The sequence below is a fragment of the Limanda limanda genome, chromosome 12 (genome assembly GCF_963576545.1).
Source record: "Limanda limanda chromosome 12, fLimLim1.1, whole genome shotgun sequence".
Lineage (NCBI taxonomy): Eukaryota > Metazoa > Chordata > Actinopteri > Pleuronectiformes > Pleuronectidae > Limanda > Limanda limanda.
In genome coordinates, this window is record NC_083647.1 from 23,256,207 (window position 1) to 23,276,197 (window position 19,991).

The window sequence follows — 19,991 nt, forward strand, 5'->3', positions numbered from 1 at the left end:
TGAACCGGAGTCCTGCTTCTAGAACGACCTCCCACGTGGACGGTTAACAGACATTTTTATTACAATATTGCCAATTTAAAAGCACAGATCAATCACACCTTCAGTCATTCACATCACTTCCAGTTCTTATCGTGCAGATATGTGATTCCACAATAAATAAACCAAACATCCATCCACGGTTAAAGTGCTGCACTGCTGTGACCCATCTTAGAGAGAGACTACGTAACACACACAGGAAGTTGGATTCAGAAACAAGAAGCTTTATGGTGGCTAATGCTAACTAACTAAAATAAACATTAGCTAGATGTTGCTGTGTTTTCTCACTGGATGACCGATCTCTGATATCGGGCTGTAACTAATGATCATTGTTGATATATATCTGCTGCTAAATATTGATTAATAGCTCAGTTTCTAATATATTTCTTGTGAATGAAAGCAAATCAATATTATCCTGTAGTTACGACTCGTGGCTGCTGTTACATTTACGTAGTCTCACTTTAGATTATAATTCTTCTTCATAAACGTCTGATGTGACTGAGAAAGAAAGAAAGAAAGAAAAACCAAAGCGTTAAAAGCGTGGATGTCGTCGTCATCGCTTCACAAAGACAGCAAAATGAAGTAACAAACATAAATATGAATAAGGTTAGTTTGAGAAGTCGCCTAAAACGTTTCAATCAAATAGAACAAAAGGGTGAAACGCAGTGTGAGACGACTGTAGTACCGGCACATGCTCAACGAAAAGACACCTGACCTCATTGTGAGTACAATCTTCAGTCACACAAGGCATTGAGCAGTTCAGAGCGGCTATGGCAGAAGAAGCAGTGTGTGAGGCCAACACAGTGTTACAGGAGGAGAGAGAGACACGGGAAGCGATGGAGAGAAAGAGAAGACGGCTTCCCATGGAGGCTTGGGATCATCTGCAGGAGGGAAGGATCGGTCAGCAGCTCCTTTGAGGCGACGCGTGGGGCAAACAAATCCCTGCTCAAGTTACCGGGACATGTTTTCCAAAATGTCAGAGTCCACCTCCCTCCCTCTCTCCGTTCCTCTCCTCCGGCCGAGCGACCTGGCACATTCCTCCTGTTACTTCATGCACAGAGAGTCAGAAAGCTGCGGCCTTTTGCTTTCAGTAGGGGAGCTCTGATTCCACCCGGAGAGGGGAGTCGAGCGCCAGAACAACAGCGGTGTCCAAGGTTAACTTCAAAATAAAAAAAAAAGTCTGCACTCGCAAGTCCTGCAAAAGGTGCTTTGGATTCAGAGCACTTCCAACCTCTCTGGTGTTTCTCCTCTTCTTCACGGGCGTCCGGAGAGTGGATCCCCCGAGCAGGAAGGAGGAGGAGGATCATTTATTGATGGAGCGTCCGAGGGAGCCGAGGCTGTTACTGCTCGGTGGGACACAGCGTGCGGTCTTTGCAGCAGAAGTAATGAACCACCACGCCGTTGGGATACCTGGCGAACGCACTGAAACGGAGGAGGAGGTTTAACTGGGATTATTACTCACGGCATCGCAGAGCAGGAACAAGGGTTTCATGTAAATGTGTGAGAGAAATGAACAGGGTGTGAAATTAACATAACTTTTTCAATCTTTAAGATTTAAAGTTCCTTTGGCCTGTTATCGAAAATATGAGGAGTGAAATAAAACTGGTCACAAATACTACTAATAATTCTAAGTATAAGAAAAGAGACTTAATATTATAACAAAACTTCAAAGATAGAAAATAAACTAAAGAGACAAATTCGACTCCGACACCGAGTTCCAGTTTTACCTGTTTCCTATTTTCTTTTTGCAAACTCTGCAGGTCTTCTCCTCCGTGATGACGCATTTCACCTGCTGGTGGAAGATTCGCTCCTCCTGCACCTGGAGACAGAAGCAGACCAACAACACAAAGCAGAAATGAATAAAGAAAAGTTATAGTGTTTATTCTTTTCAATTAAATCGCTGAAGATTGAGTTGAAGGTGACATATTCAGAGTTTGTTTTCTCACCCGGAGGAACTCGGCCTGCAGGAGACTCTTCAGCACCTGGTTGCAGCGTTTCCTCTGAGCTCGCTCCTCCAGGACGCTCTCCAGGAAAACCCGGATCTCTCGGATTTGAGTGTTTGCCGGGAGCAGGTTGATGGCCTGGAAACCAAACAGTCAGCTTTTCAAACACTGACGAGCAGACGTCAGGAGTTTATAAGTCACAGCTGCTCTTCCTGTGTGAGGACCAGTGATCTCTCTTAGTAGAGGATCACTTTGGGTCAGATGAGGAGGTTTAGCGGATGTTGAACAGTTGCCTTCAGGTGTTAAATGCATGTTGGTCAAACAGCCTGCAGATATTCACTCAGTTGAGATTTCAAGTTCGTGCTCGACCTTGAAAACAGCTGCTGACAAACTTAAACTCAGCATCTGCTCAGAATGTAACGCTCACATTTTCCTCACTTTTTAAAAAGGACTCGTGTCGTCATCTTCTCGTCAAGGTTAAAAAATAAACTTTCAGCCTCAGACCTGAAGAAGTCGTTAAGGCAGAACCGTTCTCAGAATACTAATCTGTGTGATGCGTGACTCTAAAGGTGGCGGAGGTCAAACTCCAGGAGAGAGAGGTGAAGTGTTTAAACGAGTGGATAACAGCTCATACTCAAATATTCTCTCCCTGAAGTCACACTTACTTAGAGAAGTACTGTCTCTTCAGACGGCCCCATTCCCCCCCCCCCCGAGTTGTAAAGTTGTTATTCTGACTTTGTGCTTCGAAATTAGAAGCCGATTCTAAAATCCCGTTCAACACATGCTCATAAACCTGCAGCGTTCCACTACAGTGCAGTTTGTTATGGAGCGTTTTACAACCTGAATGTAACTGGAGCAGCTCAACTTCAGTATTAAAATATTAACACAGAAACAGGGGGAGAGGTTTTCAAACTGTGATAAGATGTGGGAAGAGAAAGAATATACAATCTGCTGACTTTATAAAGAACTCCTTGAGGGAAATCTTTGCTTGACAGCATTGAGACGATTGTGATATTAAGGTCTGACGAGAAAAATGGGTCATGAGCTAAAACAGCTTTTATTCAATTAACTGCTATTCTTGGTTCGGGGCGCAGATACTCCAAACAGACACATAAAGGAGTTTCCTCAGAGATTTTCACATGACGACACACACGCCTCTCGAGGGACATCAGCCCCCTGGTGGAAATCTGGATTTGGTTCACTGAATCTTTTCCGTCCCAACGCGGCAGCTTGATTTCACCCAGCAGTGAAAACCCTTCTGATGTCGCTCTGCAAAACAAACTAAATCCTCTTCAGCTCAGCTGCTGATTTAATTTCACACAAACTGCCAGACGACTAATTTTGTGTGAGCGCGTGTCGTCATTAATCGTGTTGTTTTATCCCATTTTAATCGAGGCTAAACAGACGAGACACTTACACGTCCTCAGGAACGATTATCACATTCGAGTAGAAATAAAAAGGCATTAGGCTGAATTAGAAATTCCTTTTTGCTCTCTGGTTTAACGAGCAATTTCAAGAGCCCAATGGAGTTTGTTGCAGGAAATTAAAATGCAGGAAATTCACGTCAGGCCAGAGTTTGTTAGTCCCCTGAAAGTGGAAATGTTTGTGATTTGTTTACAACTCACTTGATTTAGACGCCGAGATAAAAGTAGGATTATTTTGACCAGACCAGTGAAAGTGCCGCTCTGGTGCTGTTTACCTTGCTGGTATTGAGTTTGCTGTGGTGCAGCTCCAGGACCTGCAGGGCAGCCTGGAGGTTGGCCTGAGGCCCTGACAGCTCCATCTTGATGGGCCCCAGACAGTGGACATCAGGGGGCGACAGGTACATTCGCAGCAGAGACAGATAAACCTAGAGAGACGGAAATACAACTGTTAACACTCATCTGAGCCAGTGGGAGTCAGGATCTGAATTAAGAAAACCAGTAAGAAAATCAGGTGAGAGTGTCCCAGTTAATGGAAACACAGGAAGGAGGGAAACATGATGTCAGACAGTAATGCAGTAAATTAAATACTATTTGTATTTAAATTAATGGAAGAAAAAGATGAAAGTATCAAAACAGGGAGTAAAATAAAATATGAGGCAATATTTGACAAGATAAATGATTTACTAGTAATTTTACAGGGATAAATAAGCCTGGATGTCTTATACATGCTGATTTTAGAAAGTCTAGTCCGGTTTAATAACAGCAATCAAATATTCAATGTTCAATCATTTCTTTGTGACTCTGATTCAATGCTTCTAAAGGATTCATTTTCAGTTTTGATTTCATCAGGCAACATTAAACAAAAAGTATAAACAGGAGATGTCAGATCCATTATTTGTCAGATGGAAAACAAACCAGAGAAAAAGGAATGTGCACGTGCCATAAATAATCCATTATATTTGTGAAGCACTTCCAGCAAACACACAGGCACTTAACTGAGGGCAACAGAGTGTACAAAATGAAATAAGGACATAAAAAAAACACACATCGGAACTGTGATCAAATCCAAGAGAGCAACACAAACAAGGAAAAAACAGATCAAATCAAAAAGGGAAAATTACACGAGGAGCCACTCACGTCTTTATTTCCTTCCACTGAACTGTTGTAGTGACTGTGACAGTATCTGGAGAACACACAGAGGAAGAGCGTCAGCAAACAGAAAACGCGATGGAGCTGCTCATGTCCCTGATGTTGACTGATGCTCCTGAGGAACCAGGATGTCTCCATGTCTTTTCAGACAGGAACTACAGACAAATATTCGAAAAACTGGACGCGGGCGTTTTCCAAATCGAAGAAACGCGTGATACAGGTAGAGAGAGGAGATGTTTGTATTGGGTGTTAGAAACTTCATCAACACGCCCACTCCCTCGCTTGTTGCTTGTTTTCCAGACAATGTCCTGCTGCATTTTTCACATGTTCTCACTCAGACCTTTTATTACGGGTCAACTGACTCGGTCATTTGCTGTTGAAAATCTCTTGACTTCAGTATATTTCTGAAAGCAGCTTTGGTCACATGGTTCTTAAAGATCCTTAATCTGCCTGGAAGGTCAAGAACAAGCTCGTGACTGAATAGGGTTCCTACCACTTACTTTAAATTGCTACCTTACGGTTTTGTTCTCTTTCACAGTCAGACATTACATTCGCTGCTGATTCCCGCACAGCTTTGCAGGAGTGTGTGGTGTTTGACCTGCAGGAGGACTCACTCTTCAGCCATGTGGGTGTCTTTCAGGATGTGCACGTAGATGAAGAGCGCCTGCTCGTGTTTGCCCATCCGACCCAGAAGCAGAGCTCGCTCCTCCAGCAGACCTTCGAGAGGGAAAACCAGGTCACAAGCTTCATGTTAAAGCCTTCAGCTTACAGCATGTACAACTCCAGTAAAACTTTCCTCTGTAACTGAGAACATATGTACATGAGGTAATGGGAAACATAGGAAACTTTCTTTCTAAGGTGCCGGTTCCATAAATCCTGATATTAACAACTATAGAGTAAATGCCGTTCGCATTATCTTTACACGTTTTTCTGAAACAGGATCTCACAGACAAAAGTCAACTTCTTTAGGAAAAAACTCCAACGTCCTTGTTTGTATTTGTCAAGCAAACAGATTTTGATGTGCTGCTTGTCCACAGTCCACACATGTGTCATCTAAGGGCGAGTTCTCACCATCAAAGGGGAAATCACTGATGAGTCTGGCTGGTTCATAGCTGGTCGAGATATCCAGGAAAGACAGCAGCTTCATCCTGAACTCCCCCAGGCTGCCCTTCTCCTTCCCTGCAGCCACAGCTGGGACTCCTGCAACAGCACAGAGGACTTTAGTTCAGCATCTGGAGCTGAAACAATTGCTCAGTTAACTGATCAACATCAGAAACACACTCTTAAGGAAGAGGAAAAGCAAACAATGCTGCGTGTGGTTGTCTGTTTCCTTCAGTAGTCAATGACTTTTGCCACAACTGAATAGTAGCAGGATTAAATCCACACAGACAAAAAGCCAAAGACACTGAAAACAAGAAGACGACTGCAAATGAGCAAACGTGGATGTAAACAAATACTCTAGAAATTGGCTCGGTAAATATTTAATCAGGAAGGAAATTCACTCCACACATTAAATAGATCTCAGTGATACACAGAGTATCAGTAACAAGCACTGGATTCAAAACACAAGTTTTTGTTTAAGGTTTTTTTTCGTAGCTGATTTTATCTGCCAAGTTTGGGAGAAAAGGCCTGGATGTAAAAATGATTTGATTTTGTACTGAAGTAAAAATACAAACCACTGAAACTGTAACTTGTGGCTTTTGGTTTAACCAAAATGTTGGATAAAATATATTGATGAAAATAAAACTGAACGGCGTTCACAGTAGAGTGGACACGTCAGACAAGACCCAACCGTCCCCCCATGAAACCACATTCAAATTCACTAGATCCTGATTTGTTAAATTGGATCAACACCAAATTGTACACATTGAATTATTATCTGAGAAAACAATTATCAAACAAACAGGGGTGATCACATAACATCCTTGGTTTAGGTACAACTATAAAACGATGGTGTACGTGATAGAGCGGTTACACCGGAAAATAATCTGTACAGTTGCTGCTGACATAGGCTTTAACATTAACATTGTCCTAACCCACTAAGTCTCATCTCATTGTGGAGTTACAATAATCTCAGAGGAACAATATCTTCCGATCACGGGCTGTGTCCTGCAACTTGCTTCATTAAGCAACTTGAAGCAATGACTTGCAGGATTTATCTGTTTCATTAGCTGCTTTTACTGTTCGTTTTGCAAAGTGCAGATTAATGAGCACCTCTGTGTCCTGTTGGTGGAGAGGTCTGTTTTAAAACCCGGTCCCTGGACGAGCATTAAAACAACACAGACGGACGGAGATGGATGGACTTCTCAATCGGTCCTGACAGGCTTTATTTGCAAAGTCATTTAAAGAGACAACTCTTTGGAACGGGAAGCAAAGTGGTGAACTGAACCCATAGGCAGGGAAAATGAAATATTCCTTTTGGCATTAATTTGAAGTGGTTGCGAGCTCCTGGGTTTCATGGACATTGGATTCTACAATAACACTTCTCATTTATATTTCCTCCATTTTCTAGCTTTGTTATCTTTCTCTCAGGTTTGTGTATCAAATGAGTCCAAAAACCTTATTTTAATAATTCTCACAGTTTTTGAAGGTTACATGAGGTGCTGTAAAAGTGTTTATTATTCCTAAGAGTGCCCAGAGATACTGTGACCTCACATAGACAGTCAGGGTCTGTAGCGCGTACCTTCAGGCAGTGAGTTGAGGTACTCCTTCATGAGGACTTGAACCCTCTCCAGGTAGAGCTGGATCAGCACATTGTGAAACTCCGGGCCTTTCTCGTCCCACACGTAGATGATGTGCTCAAGATATGGGATGGCGAGCTCCGTGAAACCCTCTTTCAGGAAGTTCAGCACCTTGTCCCGGGGCAAAGTCTCCACCTCCGTCAGGTCCTCAGTGAAAATCTGAGCAGGAAGAGAAGAGAGGATTTAAAACTACATCAGAGCAGGAAGTGGAAATCAAATAAATCAAGAGTTTAACCAAGTTTGACCATTTGTAAATTTTGGGTAAATTCTCTGCGTCTCACCTTCAGACCGTCCTCAGGACAGATCTTCAGCACCCAGGGAGAAAACTCAAAGATGAAGCCCAGATTCTCGACTCCTAAATAAAGTAAATAAATAAGTTTAACTTCATCGTGGAAGCTCAGGAGGAAACGGGTCCAGAAAGTGTTCTCTCATGGTTCCATTAAAACAAAAGTTCTCACACACAGCCCCTCCAGATTTTACCAATTTCAGGAAAATGTTAAGTGGAAGTCAAAAACTTTAGTCATTGCCAGACAATAAATAAAAGCTGCAGAATGACATGTAACAGATGCAAAATTGACATTTCATCCAACGCCCACAATCTGAGTGAAAGTATTCTGAGAAGTTTTTTTCAGAAAGTTATTGCAACAACATGTAGTAGAGATGACGACTTTTAACCAGCTCAGAGTTGGCTGCTGATCCTCACCCAGTCTTTGGAGGTACTCCACCGTTCGCTCGTGGCCCTTCAGCGGAGAGTTGGCCTTGGTGGATTGGTCGAGCAGCACCTGCAGAGCTGTGAGGGGGGGGGGGAACAGGGCGGAGGAGGGGTGGAACATGGAAAAGGGGGGAACAGGAACAAATGGGACATCAGCCCGAGAGATGGAAAGCAGCACGATGTCATCGGCTCTGCGGCGCGCTGCATTACATAACTCCTCCGCCAGCAGAAACTGGACGAAGCGCAGGCTCCATCGTTAATTGGCGAGCTGGGAACAGCTGCTTTGAATTGGCAGTGGGAGCAGACTTCAGCAGCATGACATCATCAACACAAAGTACAGCAGCCAGGACTCTACCGCAGAACACTGCCAGGAACCAAACAAGCTTCAGACGGCTCTGATCTACGAGGATGACGAGCCGGCCGCACGCAGGAAACCTCCACTGAGATCCACCCTGCAGCCTCAAGGGGGCGGATCCCCCCCCCCCCCGCGCCCACGACTCACGCACAGTGACTAGTATCTGTTGAATTGAAACATAACGGAACGATCCCGCTCTCGTGTTTGAACGAGGAGGTAACGAGGGCGAAAGCTGCCACCCACCCATCTCTCATTTAAATACTACACCGCAAATTCAACATCCAATTGGAGAGAGGAATTGGAAGCAGATGTTTCATTGTGTTTTGAAGGGATGTGCTCGGTTGTCACGCTGAGGTCTGCAACAGACAAACCACACTCCCACACAAACCACACAATTACAGCTGAACTCCGATATCAGTCATTATCCAGTGATTGACTTCTCTCTGCTGCGTGATGATTCATTTTCTCACTTCAAAAACAATCATGTCAGAGTAAACGTCCCTGGAAAGTGATTCTCTGAATCGTGTTTTCATTTAGAAAGTTAAATTAAAGGCTCTTGTAAATACAAAGGGATGTTTTCTTTTCATCCTTTATTCGTTAAGCCGTTTCTTTTAAATATGCAGAGAGAGATTTCTTTAACTGAGGGAAAAGATTTATTCACTGAAAATGCTTTTCATATGTGCTGAACTTTTGTGACGAGAAACAGATTTGACTTCTGTTTGCTTTCTGATAAAACTAATATCGGTTTGGATGAATTCAGACAGGAGAAGCTTGCATGCAGGCTGAGAGTCACGGCTCACTAGGACGTCTAATGGAACTAATCCAGTGTCCACTAAATAAGTTTCACCTACTGTGGAAGGTCTGACAACAGATTTCTTTAAGATACTCAAAGATTTCAGTTAACTCATCCTAATGAAAGAGACTTAGAGGGAAAGTAAACCAAAAATAAACTCTTCTTACAGTGTAAATATACAATATGTCTGAATGTGATTCATATAAGTTCCCAAAGGGTTCTTAAAACTTGAAAATGACTGTGGACATCCCCAAGGATCTGTCTTCCTCTTGTCATATCTGCAGGAGGACACCAGATTAGCGGTGTCTTTATTAAAAGCTTCTCCCTGCAGATTATACAAGATGATACAAGGACAACTGGCAGCACAGGTGGTTGAACATCTCACCTTTCTGGTGCAGGCCCTTCTTCTCATAAAGGATAATCAGCTCACTGTACTTGTGAGCTTTCTTGAGAACGTACTCGCTCTCCTCGATGTGGCAGTGGTTGTTCTCCAGGCGCAGGAGGGGGGACACCATGGCCACGTTGGTCTGAAGAGAGGGGAGGATCAGAGGAGATTACACAACATGGACATATATCCATCCAACCCTTAAGAGGTCAGGTAGCGGTTCACACAAAGACGACAAGTCTGAGTCGCTCCTCTCTGCCCCACAATGTGTTATTCATTTAAATAATCAGCTGCAGATGCTTGGCTTCTAGAGGATCTCCAGTCAGTCCCGTCTTCTCCCTCCAGCCTCGTCCGGGTCGGTGCTGTGAGTCCCACTGATTGAACAGAGGTGGTTGTGCCTCTAACAAGGAAGCACCTGGGAGCATTTTCCCTGAGTCGCACACATCAGATGAACATGCACATCTCTGCACGGAGAAAGAGGACAAAGACAGTTTCCCATTCTGTGTAGAAACTTACTTTGGACGCTCATAACTGTGATCTCATTCATCCTTCCAATACTCCATTGATGAAGTTTGACTCACAGACTACTGAGTGACAGTCACACACACACACACACACACACGATCTTCAACAGTGACTCAGTATGTGTTACTTCAAAGTCAATCTGCCAACGAGCAGTTAAACACATCTGGCTACATGTGCTGGTGCCAGTTTCTATGAGCGTTGAGAATTACGGACTTATGAAATCATCATTTTATTTTTGCTCTAAGTGGACGGTGACCACGGCCAAGTTTTTAAGAGCTGATATAATTTTTTATCCGTTGACATAAACATTTGGACTGGGTTCGCCCACGATTCCAGATTGGCTGTAAATCAAAGAGCATAATGTGAGTGATGGATGGTTAGAGTTTGTCCAACTTCCCCGTGTCTATCACACGGCTGCAGTGTGAGCAGACGCAGGCACAAGAGAGAAAGCAGGAGATAAATATCACTTTTACAAAAGGAGTTATTCGATTCCTAATTTCAAACATAGAAAATTGCGAAATGACAAAATAATATATAATGTAGTGTATGCCTCTAGGGAACAGGACAGTTACTCTGCATGCATTAGATTTCAGTGGTCAACATTTATGATATTTAAGTCAATATGTCAAGTAAAAGCATGAAAAATCAGAAGATCGTGGCCTCACATGTAGGTAGCACTTCAGCAGAGTGGTATCAATGATCTGCAGGAGTTTTTTGCGGCTCTTAATCGTCGGCGTTCCCTCCATGAGTGGAGATGTCGTGGAAGGGTCCGAGTCGTTCAGCTGTTTCACCAGGTGGCTGCGTTTCTGTAAGAACAGCAGAAAAGGGAAAGGTAGATTTTAAGTTTCGCATTTCCCTTTATCTTTGCCACACAGATTTTTTGTGGAAGGGCGTCACACACACAGACCTGGGTGAGGTAATCAATAAGAGCGAGGTGAGCCTTCTCTAGCTCCGCCCCGGACAGTGTGGGTAGTGGGTTGGGATAGTGCAGCTGTTTGCGGTAGTCAGCTGGGAGCAGGTCCGGGTAGAGTCCGATCACATGGGTGGGATCTGCAGAGCACAGGAGGGAACTCTTACGTTTTATCCTAAACAACATTGCATTTTGCATTTTATTCTTTATTTAACTTTAATGTCTTGTATATACATTTGTTTTACATACAGTTATTTCTTTCTTATGTGAAGTACTTATTGTGTTTTTATGCTTTATGTTAAATGTATGCACCTTTTTACCAAAGAAAATTCCAGGTAGGTGTAAACCTACTTGGCAATAAATCCTTTCTGATTCTGATTCTGATTCTGATTCTGATGCTGATTCTGATTTAAAATGATCGTCTTCATGGGTTCTGTCTTCACTGAAGAGCAGCCACAGGTGGAAGACACTTTTGGCTTTTTATCCACCCGGTCCATTAAAGAGGAGATGCAGCTAATCAGGAACGATTCTGACTTAACTCCGGCTCCTCATGTGATAACCTCAGTCACAGAGGAGGTTGAAATAGGGTTGCATCATGTATAGAATCAAAACTCTTTGATGCATTGATAATTGTTTTATTATCGAATCGTCGCTCCGTTTTACGAATGACGTGGCCTGAACAGAAAAACTTCAGCTTACAATCTTTACCTGTGCCGAGTTTGGCAAACACCTGCATGGAGTCATCAAATCTCTTCTGGCAAAACAGATTGAAGGCGTAGAGATTTTGGATGTGGTTAATCTGCTGCTTCTTATCACCGTCGGAATCATCCTTCATCTTCTGGCAGGAAAAGCATCAAACAACAACAAAATCTAGTCAGATTATTCACTTCCACGAATGTGTAATCCACATGAAAAGCCCCTGGAAAGGAAAACTAGATCTCTGGATAAGCTGCCCTTAAAGAACCAAACCATGGGAATATTACTGTTTGAACGCTCTGACCTTATCAAGATAAGTGATCCCAGCGTTCCCTCCTCTTGAGCTCGGGCACAAATTGAATCCTCGGGAATTTAATAACAAGGTTTAATAGTTGAGTGGTTCTGCTGCTCACCGCCAGCTGAAGAGCCAACTCAAACTGCTTGTCCTGGAGAAGCTGCCGGATCTGGCTGGCGATGGACACAGGCACCAGGCGCCACACAAAGTGGTTGCTGGCAACATACACAATATTCTGCCTGTGATAAATAAAAAAAAGGGAGAAAACAAGATTAGAGAGGACAGGTTGGGGCAACTGTGTTTTTTCTTTGGAAGGAGGAACTGACATTTTATGTGTCATTGTCACGAGACACAGAAACCAGGGGAGCTGATGACAGCAGCACATGACTCATGATATTCTTTAGTGACATTGTGCATCTAAACAGAACAAGGCCTCAAACCAACCGACACATGTTCTAGGTTATTTTTTCTGGTCTGCAGAATGTAAATACAATTTCTAGTTTACGAATGAAACAACCAAAGGCCGGCCTCACCCTGCTGAGGTGATGAAGCGAGGTCTCTGCAGCTCCACGCTCTGCACCAGCAGCCGCGGCTCGAAGGTCCGGATCTCCACGTACCGAGGGAGAACAGCGATGATGTACGGAGGCTGGTGCTCTGAGAACATTAGAGAAGAGCCGAGTGTCAGATTTGTGTGCACGGCAACAACAACGGACCCATCACAAGTGGGTCAATGATGTGAAAATATTACAAATCCTAAACATAATCAAAGAACTTTGTTAATATGTGGATCTGTCAAAACTTTAAAGGGAAAGAGGGAAGGAATCGTTTTTGAATTTTACATTTCTTTCACAAAATTGGTATTATATTATATTTGTAACAACAATATAATTTTTTATTATTATTTGGGCATTTTTCTGCCTTTGATAGTGAAAAGGAGGACAGATCTTCACAAGGTGTGATCAGGCAGCTGTCAAACCAGAGACCATATGGTTGTATTACCTCCAATGAGGTATTCATCAGTGTCAGCAGGATTATAGGTCAGGGAAAAACCCATGGAATCTTTTTTTTTATTATTCATTTAACGTTGCAAGATTTTCCTTGGTTTCTCAGAGAATAATGCATAAATCTTGATTAAACAAGTCAGGTATATTTTTGTTGAAGGAAACAAGACAGTATTGTCCATCAGGAAGATGGTGGAATGAAAAATGTGTCAAACACTAAAGGAGTGCAAATTATATTGCTTCCCATAAACCCTCCATCTTGAAAGTAGGTGTCTCATTAGTGATTATGGCATGAAGATCTTAAGGCTAATGGGGCAGGAAATACAGCTCGAGACAGCGAAGCAGACGAGCCTGAGGCGGGACAGACTACGCCCACGGCTCCAGCCACATCCAGTCAGTGAAAAATACTGTAAAGTGACCAGCGCTCATCCTCTGCTGAAACGTGCCAGAGCGACAACATCAAGAAGAGGGAAATTGCAATCGCCTCAAACGTAGCCGCCGCTCGGAGGCTTCATTTCCCTTCATATTCTTCCTCTCTGCATTCCAACGAGCACAGACAGACAACGAGAGCTCATCTTCCTCGCGTCTCCCACAAAGTCCATTAGGAACCCAGTGTCTTAGTCACCGGATAAAAAGCTGATCTAAAACTGTCTTTTCTCCTCTGACATGTGGGAAAACAGCAGCGCGGCTCAGACAGACTGGAAAGAAAGACTTCACACAAGGGACGGACAGATTAAGGAAGAGAAGAAAGAGAAGAGAGAGAGAGGGCAGACGGCAGCTAGATGACAATAACTGACAGAACAAAGGGAGAATTTAGGCCAAATGCTTTATCAGGCATTTGTTTTTAATATCCTATTACTATGAGAGCAGACCTGCTCAGGCTCTGTGACAAATACGTGAACAGACACAACAGCATCATGGGCACATGTTTCTTAACCAGTCAGAGAAATGTAACAGCAACATGCAGAGCACTTCATGGAGATGGAATAAACGTGGCATACTGACAATAATCAGAAGATAAGTTCACGTTTAATATTTTATCATCGAAAGAAGATTAATCTGATTGTGCTCACACTCGTGCTAAAAGACTTCCAATTATACTTCAGATAGATTCTCATTTCTGTGACAAACACAAACCTGCATTCAACCACGAATTATGTAAATTTAACACCATTAACTAAAACTAAATGTCCTAATTGTTTTTGTCTTCGTGTGCCAAGATGCTGTTTTTCCTCGTAGCGCTCCAACCAGCCGAGGATAATTACCATTAACAAGCCTGTCGATGATAAGTGGTCAAATTTATAGCAGACAACGTCCTCTGTAAAATCAATAGATGCTTCTCCTTGAGATACAATAAACTATTAAAATGTGATATGTTATTAAAACGCGACCAAGACATCTTATGCATCTTATTTCTGAGCACAGGAGAAAATGTGGTTTTGTTTTCGCTGCGTGAACTCGACTGCCAGGAGTGACACATTTTGGCAAAACCTCCCCCGTGTTATCTGGAAGACAAACTGTAAAGTGTCGAGCGCTGGGGGAGGATTCTCTCGTTTCTCCGCACGCGAGTCTCCTTTTGACTTTGCTGTCAGTTTCTATCGACATCGAAAACACAAGTCAACTCTCGCATGGAAATCAGGAACATTAACGGAGAGAAGCAGTGACTTGGAATGGGCGAATTAAGAGGCGTGTTTTTTCATATGCACAGAAAAACAACAGCATGAGTGACTTCATCTTTAAGAAAACAACGTAGAACCATCAGAACAGTCCTTGTTATATTGTCTGTTGTTCCTTTCTTACCCATCGCTATAGGGATGTCTGTCCAGTTCAGGGCGCACTTCTGGGTGCAAACACCCTCTTCATTCAGGACAACAGTGAGGTCATCCTGCCCCACAGCCACCTTCCCATCAGCCAGCGGTGCCACCAGAGGCTCCAGCTGCTTCCCAGTCGGAAAGAGCTCCTTGATGGAGCCACGACCGTCCATCTGGTTGAAAGGAGAGATAGTGCGGGTGAGTCAGGAGATACAGAACGTATTAATAATACCGTAGTGGCTTAATTGATTCTGTAAGGTCAGTTATGAGACACTTTATACAGATAAAGAAAAGACGATTGGATGAGGTTTAACTCTACCAAGCATTGGTTGATGATTTGAATACCAGAAATAAGAAACACCACAAAAAAACAAAAAAACAAACACAAACAACAGACAAGAACAAGTTATGAAGCAGCCTGATACTAATTTATTTTTTCAGTAGTCATTTGAAAATTAAAAAAAGATAATGTTAAAGGGATATTCCTCTAAAGATCTGTCACTCCCTACAGACTTGTAAGGCCAGAAAAATGAAATTAGGATTGAAACCAGTTTGAGCAAAAGCCATGACAGGAAACGAACTTCACAACGCGTCCAATCAACTATGACTTTTGTGTTTTTAGCAGTAATAACAGACTTATTTTTCATAATAATAAACACTATTTCTAGAGCACTTCTCAAAACACAGTTACAAAATGCCTCACAATAAGCAAGAGAGCAAATAAAAAAATAGCAAGTTTAAAAACATTTAAAGAAGGGACTACAAACCTTTGACAGCCGTCTTATAATTCTACGAGGGATGAGCATTTTAAATGCAAAAGACAGATTATGAGCGGAGAACCACTCAAGTTGTAGGAAGTTACAGAATGTAAAGAAATGAAAGCTTTCCGAGCACATACCCGAATAAGGTAATAGTCTCTCTTGAAACCAACACATATGGAGTTTTCACACCAAGCCATGGACTTTGGAATATCTGGTGCAGCAAAGTCGCCCTAACAGACAAAAAGAAAACAGTGAGATGACTAAATATGACAAAGACCTAAATGTGGATCACACTGCAGTGAGTCACACATCACATGTATCATCATACCTGCAGCTCGTGGAACTCTCTATCCTTCCAGTAATACATCTGGAGCTTCTTTTTCACCGCAACACACATTCTCAGCCTTTCCTCCCCTGGGCCGGTTTGCTGAGCGCCAGACAAAGAGAGAAAATATACAATTCATGGCTTTAAAAAAAAATCTGGGAAAATGTGAGAACACGGATATGTGGGTCGGGAAAAATATAATTGTTTTGACGCATACAATAACTGTGTGATGAAGCTTATATCGAATAGGATATTATAGGATAATAAACATAGATTATATGTTCTTTACGGCCAGTGAATGGATATTTAAAAGACACTTTCCTGACTTCAAGGCTTCCCTTGCACACAGCCAACAGACTGACACAGGCTTGAGCTTCATAGTAATAGACATCAAGTTGCTTTTCATTTCTGTCAAGGAAACTGTCATAAGGGAATGATTTAAAAACGTGCGTCTGTGTGTTCGTGCTGTTGGGAAGCAGCAGCATGTTGGATTTCAGGATCGCTTCCAGTGTTGATTCTGCCAGAGGAAGAGCAACGAACTTGACAAGCGCCGAGCATCCAAACAGACGAGTGTAACCACGCTCGTGTCTTTAGCCTTCTGTTTGAATCTGTTAACCCATTCACTACTGCAGCAGCTCTCTACACTACTCTTAAGCTTTTATTGTTCTGGTATTTATTTATTACTGTGTTACACTGTAATGTCTTTTTCTATTTTATCAGTTTATTTTTAAGTACTCACATAAAAATGACCATTAAAGAAATCTTCTATTCATAATGTTATATAGAAAATCTGCCTGAAACAGAGGAATGTATTTCTAAAAAGGCTGAAAGACTGTGGTGAGCTCCAGAGATCAGTCAGTAGTTAATGTGAGTCGTCTATAAACTAAAAAACATCGGTTATGACCCTGTTACACCTTGGCTCATATGTGCAACAAGAAACACTGAATGTCACAACCCATTCAAAGCTGAATTTGATCAACTTGAATAAACCAGTTCACCTGAAGCTTCCTGGTCTAACGTCTCTGGAAATGCACTTCCTGTAGCTGAGGCCAGAAACTGACGACAGGAGATTGTTGTGGTTTGAATGATCTTGTTCAGATCGAACTAAAATAAAAACCATGAGAGTTAGAGCATTGTTTCCTTTTACAGCAGAAAGCCAAGGATCTGCATTCTACTTCATCACATTGTGCATTGGTGGTGAATCATTACATTTTGTTACATGTGGTGAAAAACGTGTTGATAACAGCGGCTGAAGAAGAGCAGAGAAAACTGTAATTAAGAATTTAAGAGTTTTGGATCAATATTTCTTATGTGTTTATTCAGCTACATTAGGTTAAAAAACATGACGGAACCTTTGAGCTTCGTCGTACAGATTCAGAAGCATTGATGATTCTCCAAAGAATGAAATCACCGTAAAAAAAGAAAATGTCGGTAGTGGCGAAACATTTCCTCTGCAGGGTTCAAAGGGTTTAATAAGATTACCATTAAGACACTCGTTGGCCTTTTCTCTTTCATTCCTCCACTAAGTTATAGCTGTATGGCTGTAGTACTGTGGAAAGGGCAAATTATTCCCTCGAGAAAGATTCAGAAGCAATAAGAAAATACGTACATTTGATATTATAAAGTAACAACACTGCTATCACTGACCTGCAGATCACAGGCAAAGAGTGTAGCTCCTTTGGCTTTGGACACGACGGTGATCTGCTGGAAGGTCAGGAGGTCGTGGACGTGGACGTTGTTCTCTGCAGGACAGAATCAAAAGTACAAACCATAAGTATAATTTGAAGTAGCAACAATAAACAGAGGCTATTTAAGCAGCATCTCTCGACTCAATGTCCCAAAGTGGATGTGCACTACTGTTCCAAAAGTGAAGATTAAACTCATACAATCATTAAAATTCATACAAATGTGTTGGTAGGAAAAACTTACCAAGAAGACTGACAAGGATTTTGTACTGCGCGACAACATAGAGCTGTAGAAAGAGTAAGAAACACAGTTAAAGCGCAGAGTGAGGACATTAATAGTTCATCGCACCTGGGCTGAGGAAACCACAGAGCTCAATTATTTAACCCACTTTGCCCGGGGCTCTCACAGCTGTGTGTTAGGATGATAAGTGAATTAAATGTTAAAGTTGGAGGCCGATCTGATCCATTACACACCAACCAGCTCTGGTGTTCTAAGATGGCATGAGGAAGAGTGGTGAAGTGTGTGTGCCACTCCCAGAATCACTCCAGGACAGGAAGTTTGTCATTGGCAGTTTAATCGAGGGTAAGAGAGTGAAGTTAGGCTCGTGAACGGATTGTATTCCCTAAAAATCAGACGTCACTTCCTTCATCGGACTTCCTCTTCCTCCTTTTTTTTTTCCAGAAATGAGACTGTGGTTCCCCTAAATCTCTACCTGCTGAATCTTCTTTGAGAAGTTCTTATTGGATTTCTCCAGCGTCACCTCGAACCGATTGGTACCTGAGGAGAGCAGAGACACATTCCTCATCATCATCATCATCATCATCATCTTCAAATGCAATAAAGTAGCCCACCACAATACTCCAGTACCCTTGCCATCGTATTTAGTTTACAGAAAACAGCGGGACTTGATTATAGACACTTTATGTTGTTAATATTGTTACTTATAACATATGTTTATATATGCATGTCATTTTTCAGCTTTTCACAAGTGTTATTGTCCATATTTTTAAGCTGTAGGATTATTTCTTTGTTTCTTTTATCAACTATCTATCAGATTCTATCTATCTATCTATCTATCCATCTCTCCAACTTTGTGTTGGATAATTCATGCACAAGGTTAAGAAGTAAAGCGGATTTTCTTGCTGAGAAAGACTCAAAGACACAAACACACCAAAACAAATAAACCAGTACCTCCCATCCCCTTGGTTTTAGTTTTACCTGCATCCTTTTTGATCCGGTAGAGAAGGAGATGCCCTGGTTTCGTCCCCACAAGCAGGCAGTCCTCTGTGGGAAAGAGACACTCAAAGTCACTGACTGTCAGTAATATTCAACATCATGTCAGAAACTTGTAACTTGCAGGATTTGACATTGCAGGTTTCTGTTGTGGGACTGATACAGGATTCTCTTTATCTTGTGTTAAACCCCAGGAAACACCAGCTCCATGAGAGGGAGACAACAACTCACCCCAGGCCGCAAGACAGTCGATCTGGAGCGGGAGCTTCTCCAGGATCGACACCGGCTCGTAGGCGTCGTGCATCTTGGATCAGTTTCACTTTCGGACCCCTGGGATGGATGATGGACCCCAAAGGGGAGTCACCGGCCGCCGGGCAGCAGCTGACTGACGGCCCGCTGGTGGATGTGTGAGGCTGGAGCTGCTGTGTGTGTCGCCATTAACCGTGACGGAGGAGGAAAGAGGAAACACTGTGTGTGTGTCTGTGTGTGTCTGTCTGTGTGTGGTGTCGCAGGCTGCTGTGAGGAAACACTTTTTGACGTGTTAGCAAAACTAGCACAACAACAGCTGATCGTTAGCCTGCTAGCTCCGGAGTTAGCGAGTCGTTGCTCCTCATCCTCGCCCCCCCCCCTCACTTCCTGTCTCCAGAACCCGTCTCTGTGTCCATAGCAACCAGCAGCTCCACACCAGCAGAACCAGTAACACCAGTGACCTGTGTTTTCGTTAGCTTGCTTAGCTTAGCGTCTTCCTGTGTTGTGTTGACGGGGTTTGACAGACACGTGACCCGGGGTCCTCACGAGGAACCACTTAAAGGCGCAGTGCTGAGGTTCAGTTCTCGCGAGATTTACTCAACGTTTTTAAAATCTCGTTCTGTCTTTTTTTTGAGCAAACAAATTAGTGACGAGGATAAATACATTATATACTCTGTGACACCTGTTTTAGTTTTCTATGGAATCTGCATTTATATTTTAGGTGTGTCATTTATTTTATTGCCTTACTTCTTATATTCAATTTTTAATTTGTTATGTACTTGTTGTGCAGTCTTGAAATAGATAGATAGATAGATAGATAGATAGATAGATAGATAGATAGATAGATAGATAGATAGATAGATAGAGTACTTTATTCATCCCCGAAGGAAAATTAAGTTGTCATAGCAGCTGGTATATTTGAATACAATAAGATACAATACAATAAAATAAAAAATAGTGA

The 19,991-nt window shown here is 42.5% G+C and overlaps 1 protein-coding gene across 2 annotated transcripts; it reads right to left on the reverse strand.

Moving 5' to 3' along the window:
- Positions 1–38: 38 nt before the first annotated feature.
- vps39 (VPS39 subunit of HOPS complex) lies at positions 39–19,542 on the reverse strand. Of its 2 annotated transcripts, none has more exons than XM_061082895.1 (24): positions 19,013–19,542; positions 18,767–18,832; positions 18,261–18,325; positions 17,792–17,834; positions 17,510–17,604; positions 15,866–15,964; positions 15,675–15,767; positions 14,766–14,949; positions 12,498–12,618; positions 12,083–12,203; positions 11,682–11,808; positions 10,971–11,113; positions 10,729–10,869; positions 9,539–9,680; positions 7,997–8,083; positions 7,575–7,648; positions 7,236–7,452; positions 5,624–5,752; positions 5,167–5,269; positions 4,541–4,586; positions 3,679–3,828; positions 1,983–2,117; positions 1,764–1,855; positions 39–1,458 (listed from the first exon to the last, which is right to left on the reverse strand). In XM_061082895.1, the coding sequence occupies exons 1-24, from the start codon at positions 19,083–19,085 to the stop codon at positions 1,377–1,379; spliced, it is 2,628 nt and encodes an 875-aa protein (XP_060938878.1). In that variant the 5' UTR covers positions 19,086–19,542; the 3' UTR covers positions 39–1,376. The 2 variants fall into 2 exon arrangements, with proteins under 2 accessions (XP_060938878.1, XP_060938877.1); XM_061082894.1 differs by having other exon boundaries at positions 11,682–11,811.
- Positions 19,543–19,991: the final 449 nt, after the last annotated feature.

Excerpts from the sequence above, each read along its gene's own strand:
- vps39 (XM_061082894.1), bottom strand. The coding sequence starts at position 19,085 with ATGCACGACGCCTACGAGCCGGTGTCGATCCTGGAGAAGCTCCCGCTC. Across the intron at positions 10,870-10,970 it reads TTATTGATTACCTCACCCAG|AAACGCAGCCACCTGGTGAA; the intron begins GTCTGTGTGTGT and ends CTGTTCTTACAG. Across the intron at positions 7,649-7,996 it reads GGAGTACCTCCAAAGACTGG|GAGTCGAGAATCTGGGCTTC; the intron begins GTGAGGATCAGC and ends TACTTTATTTAG.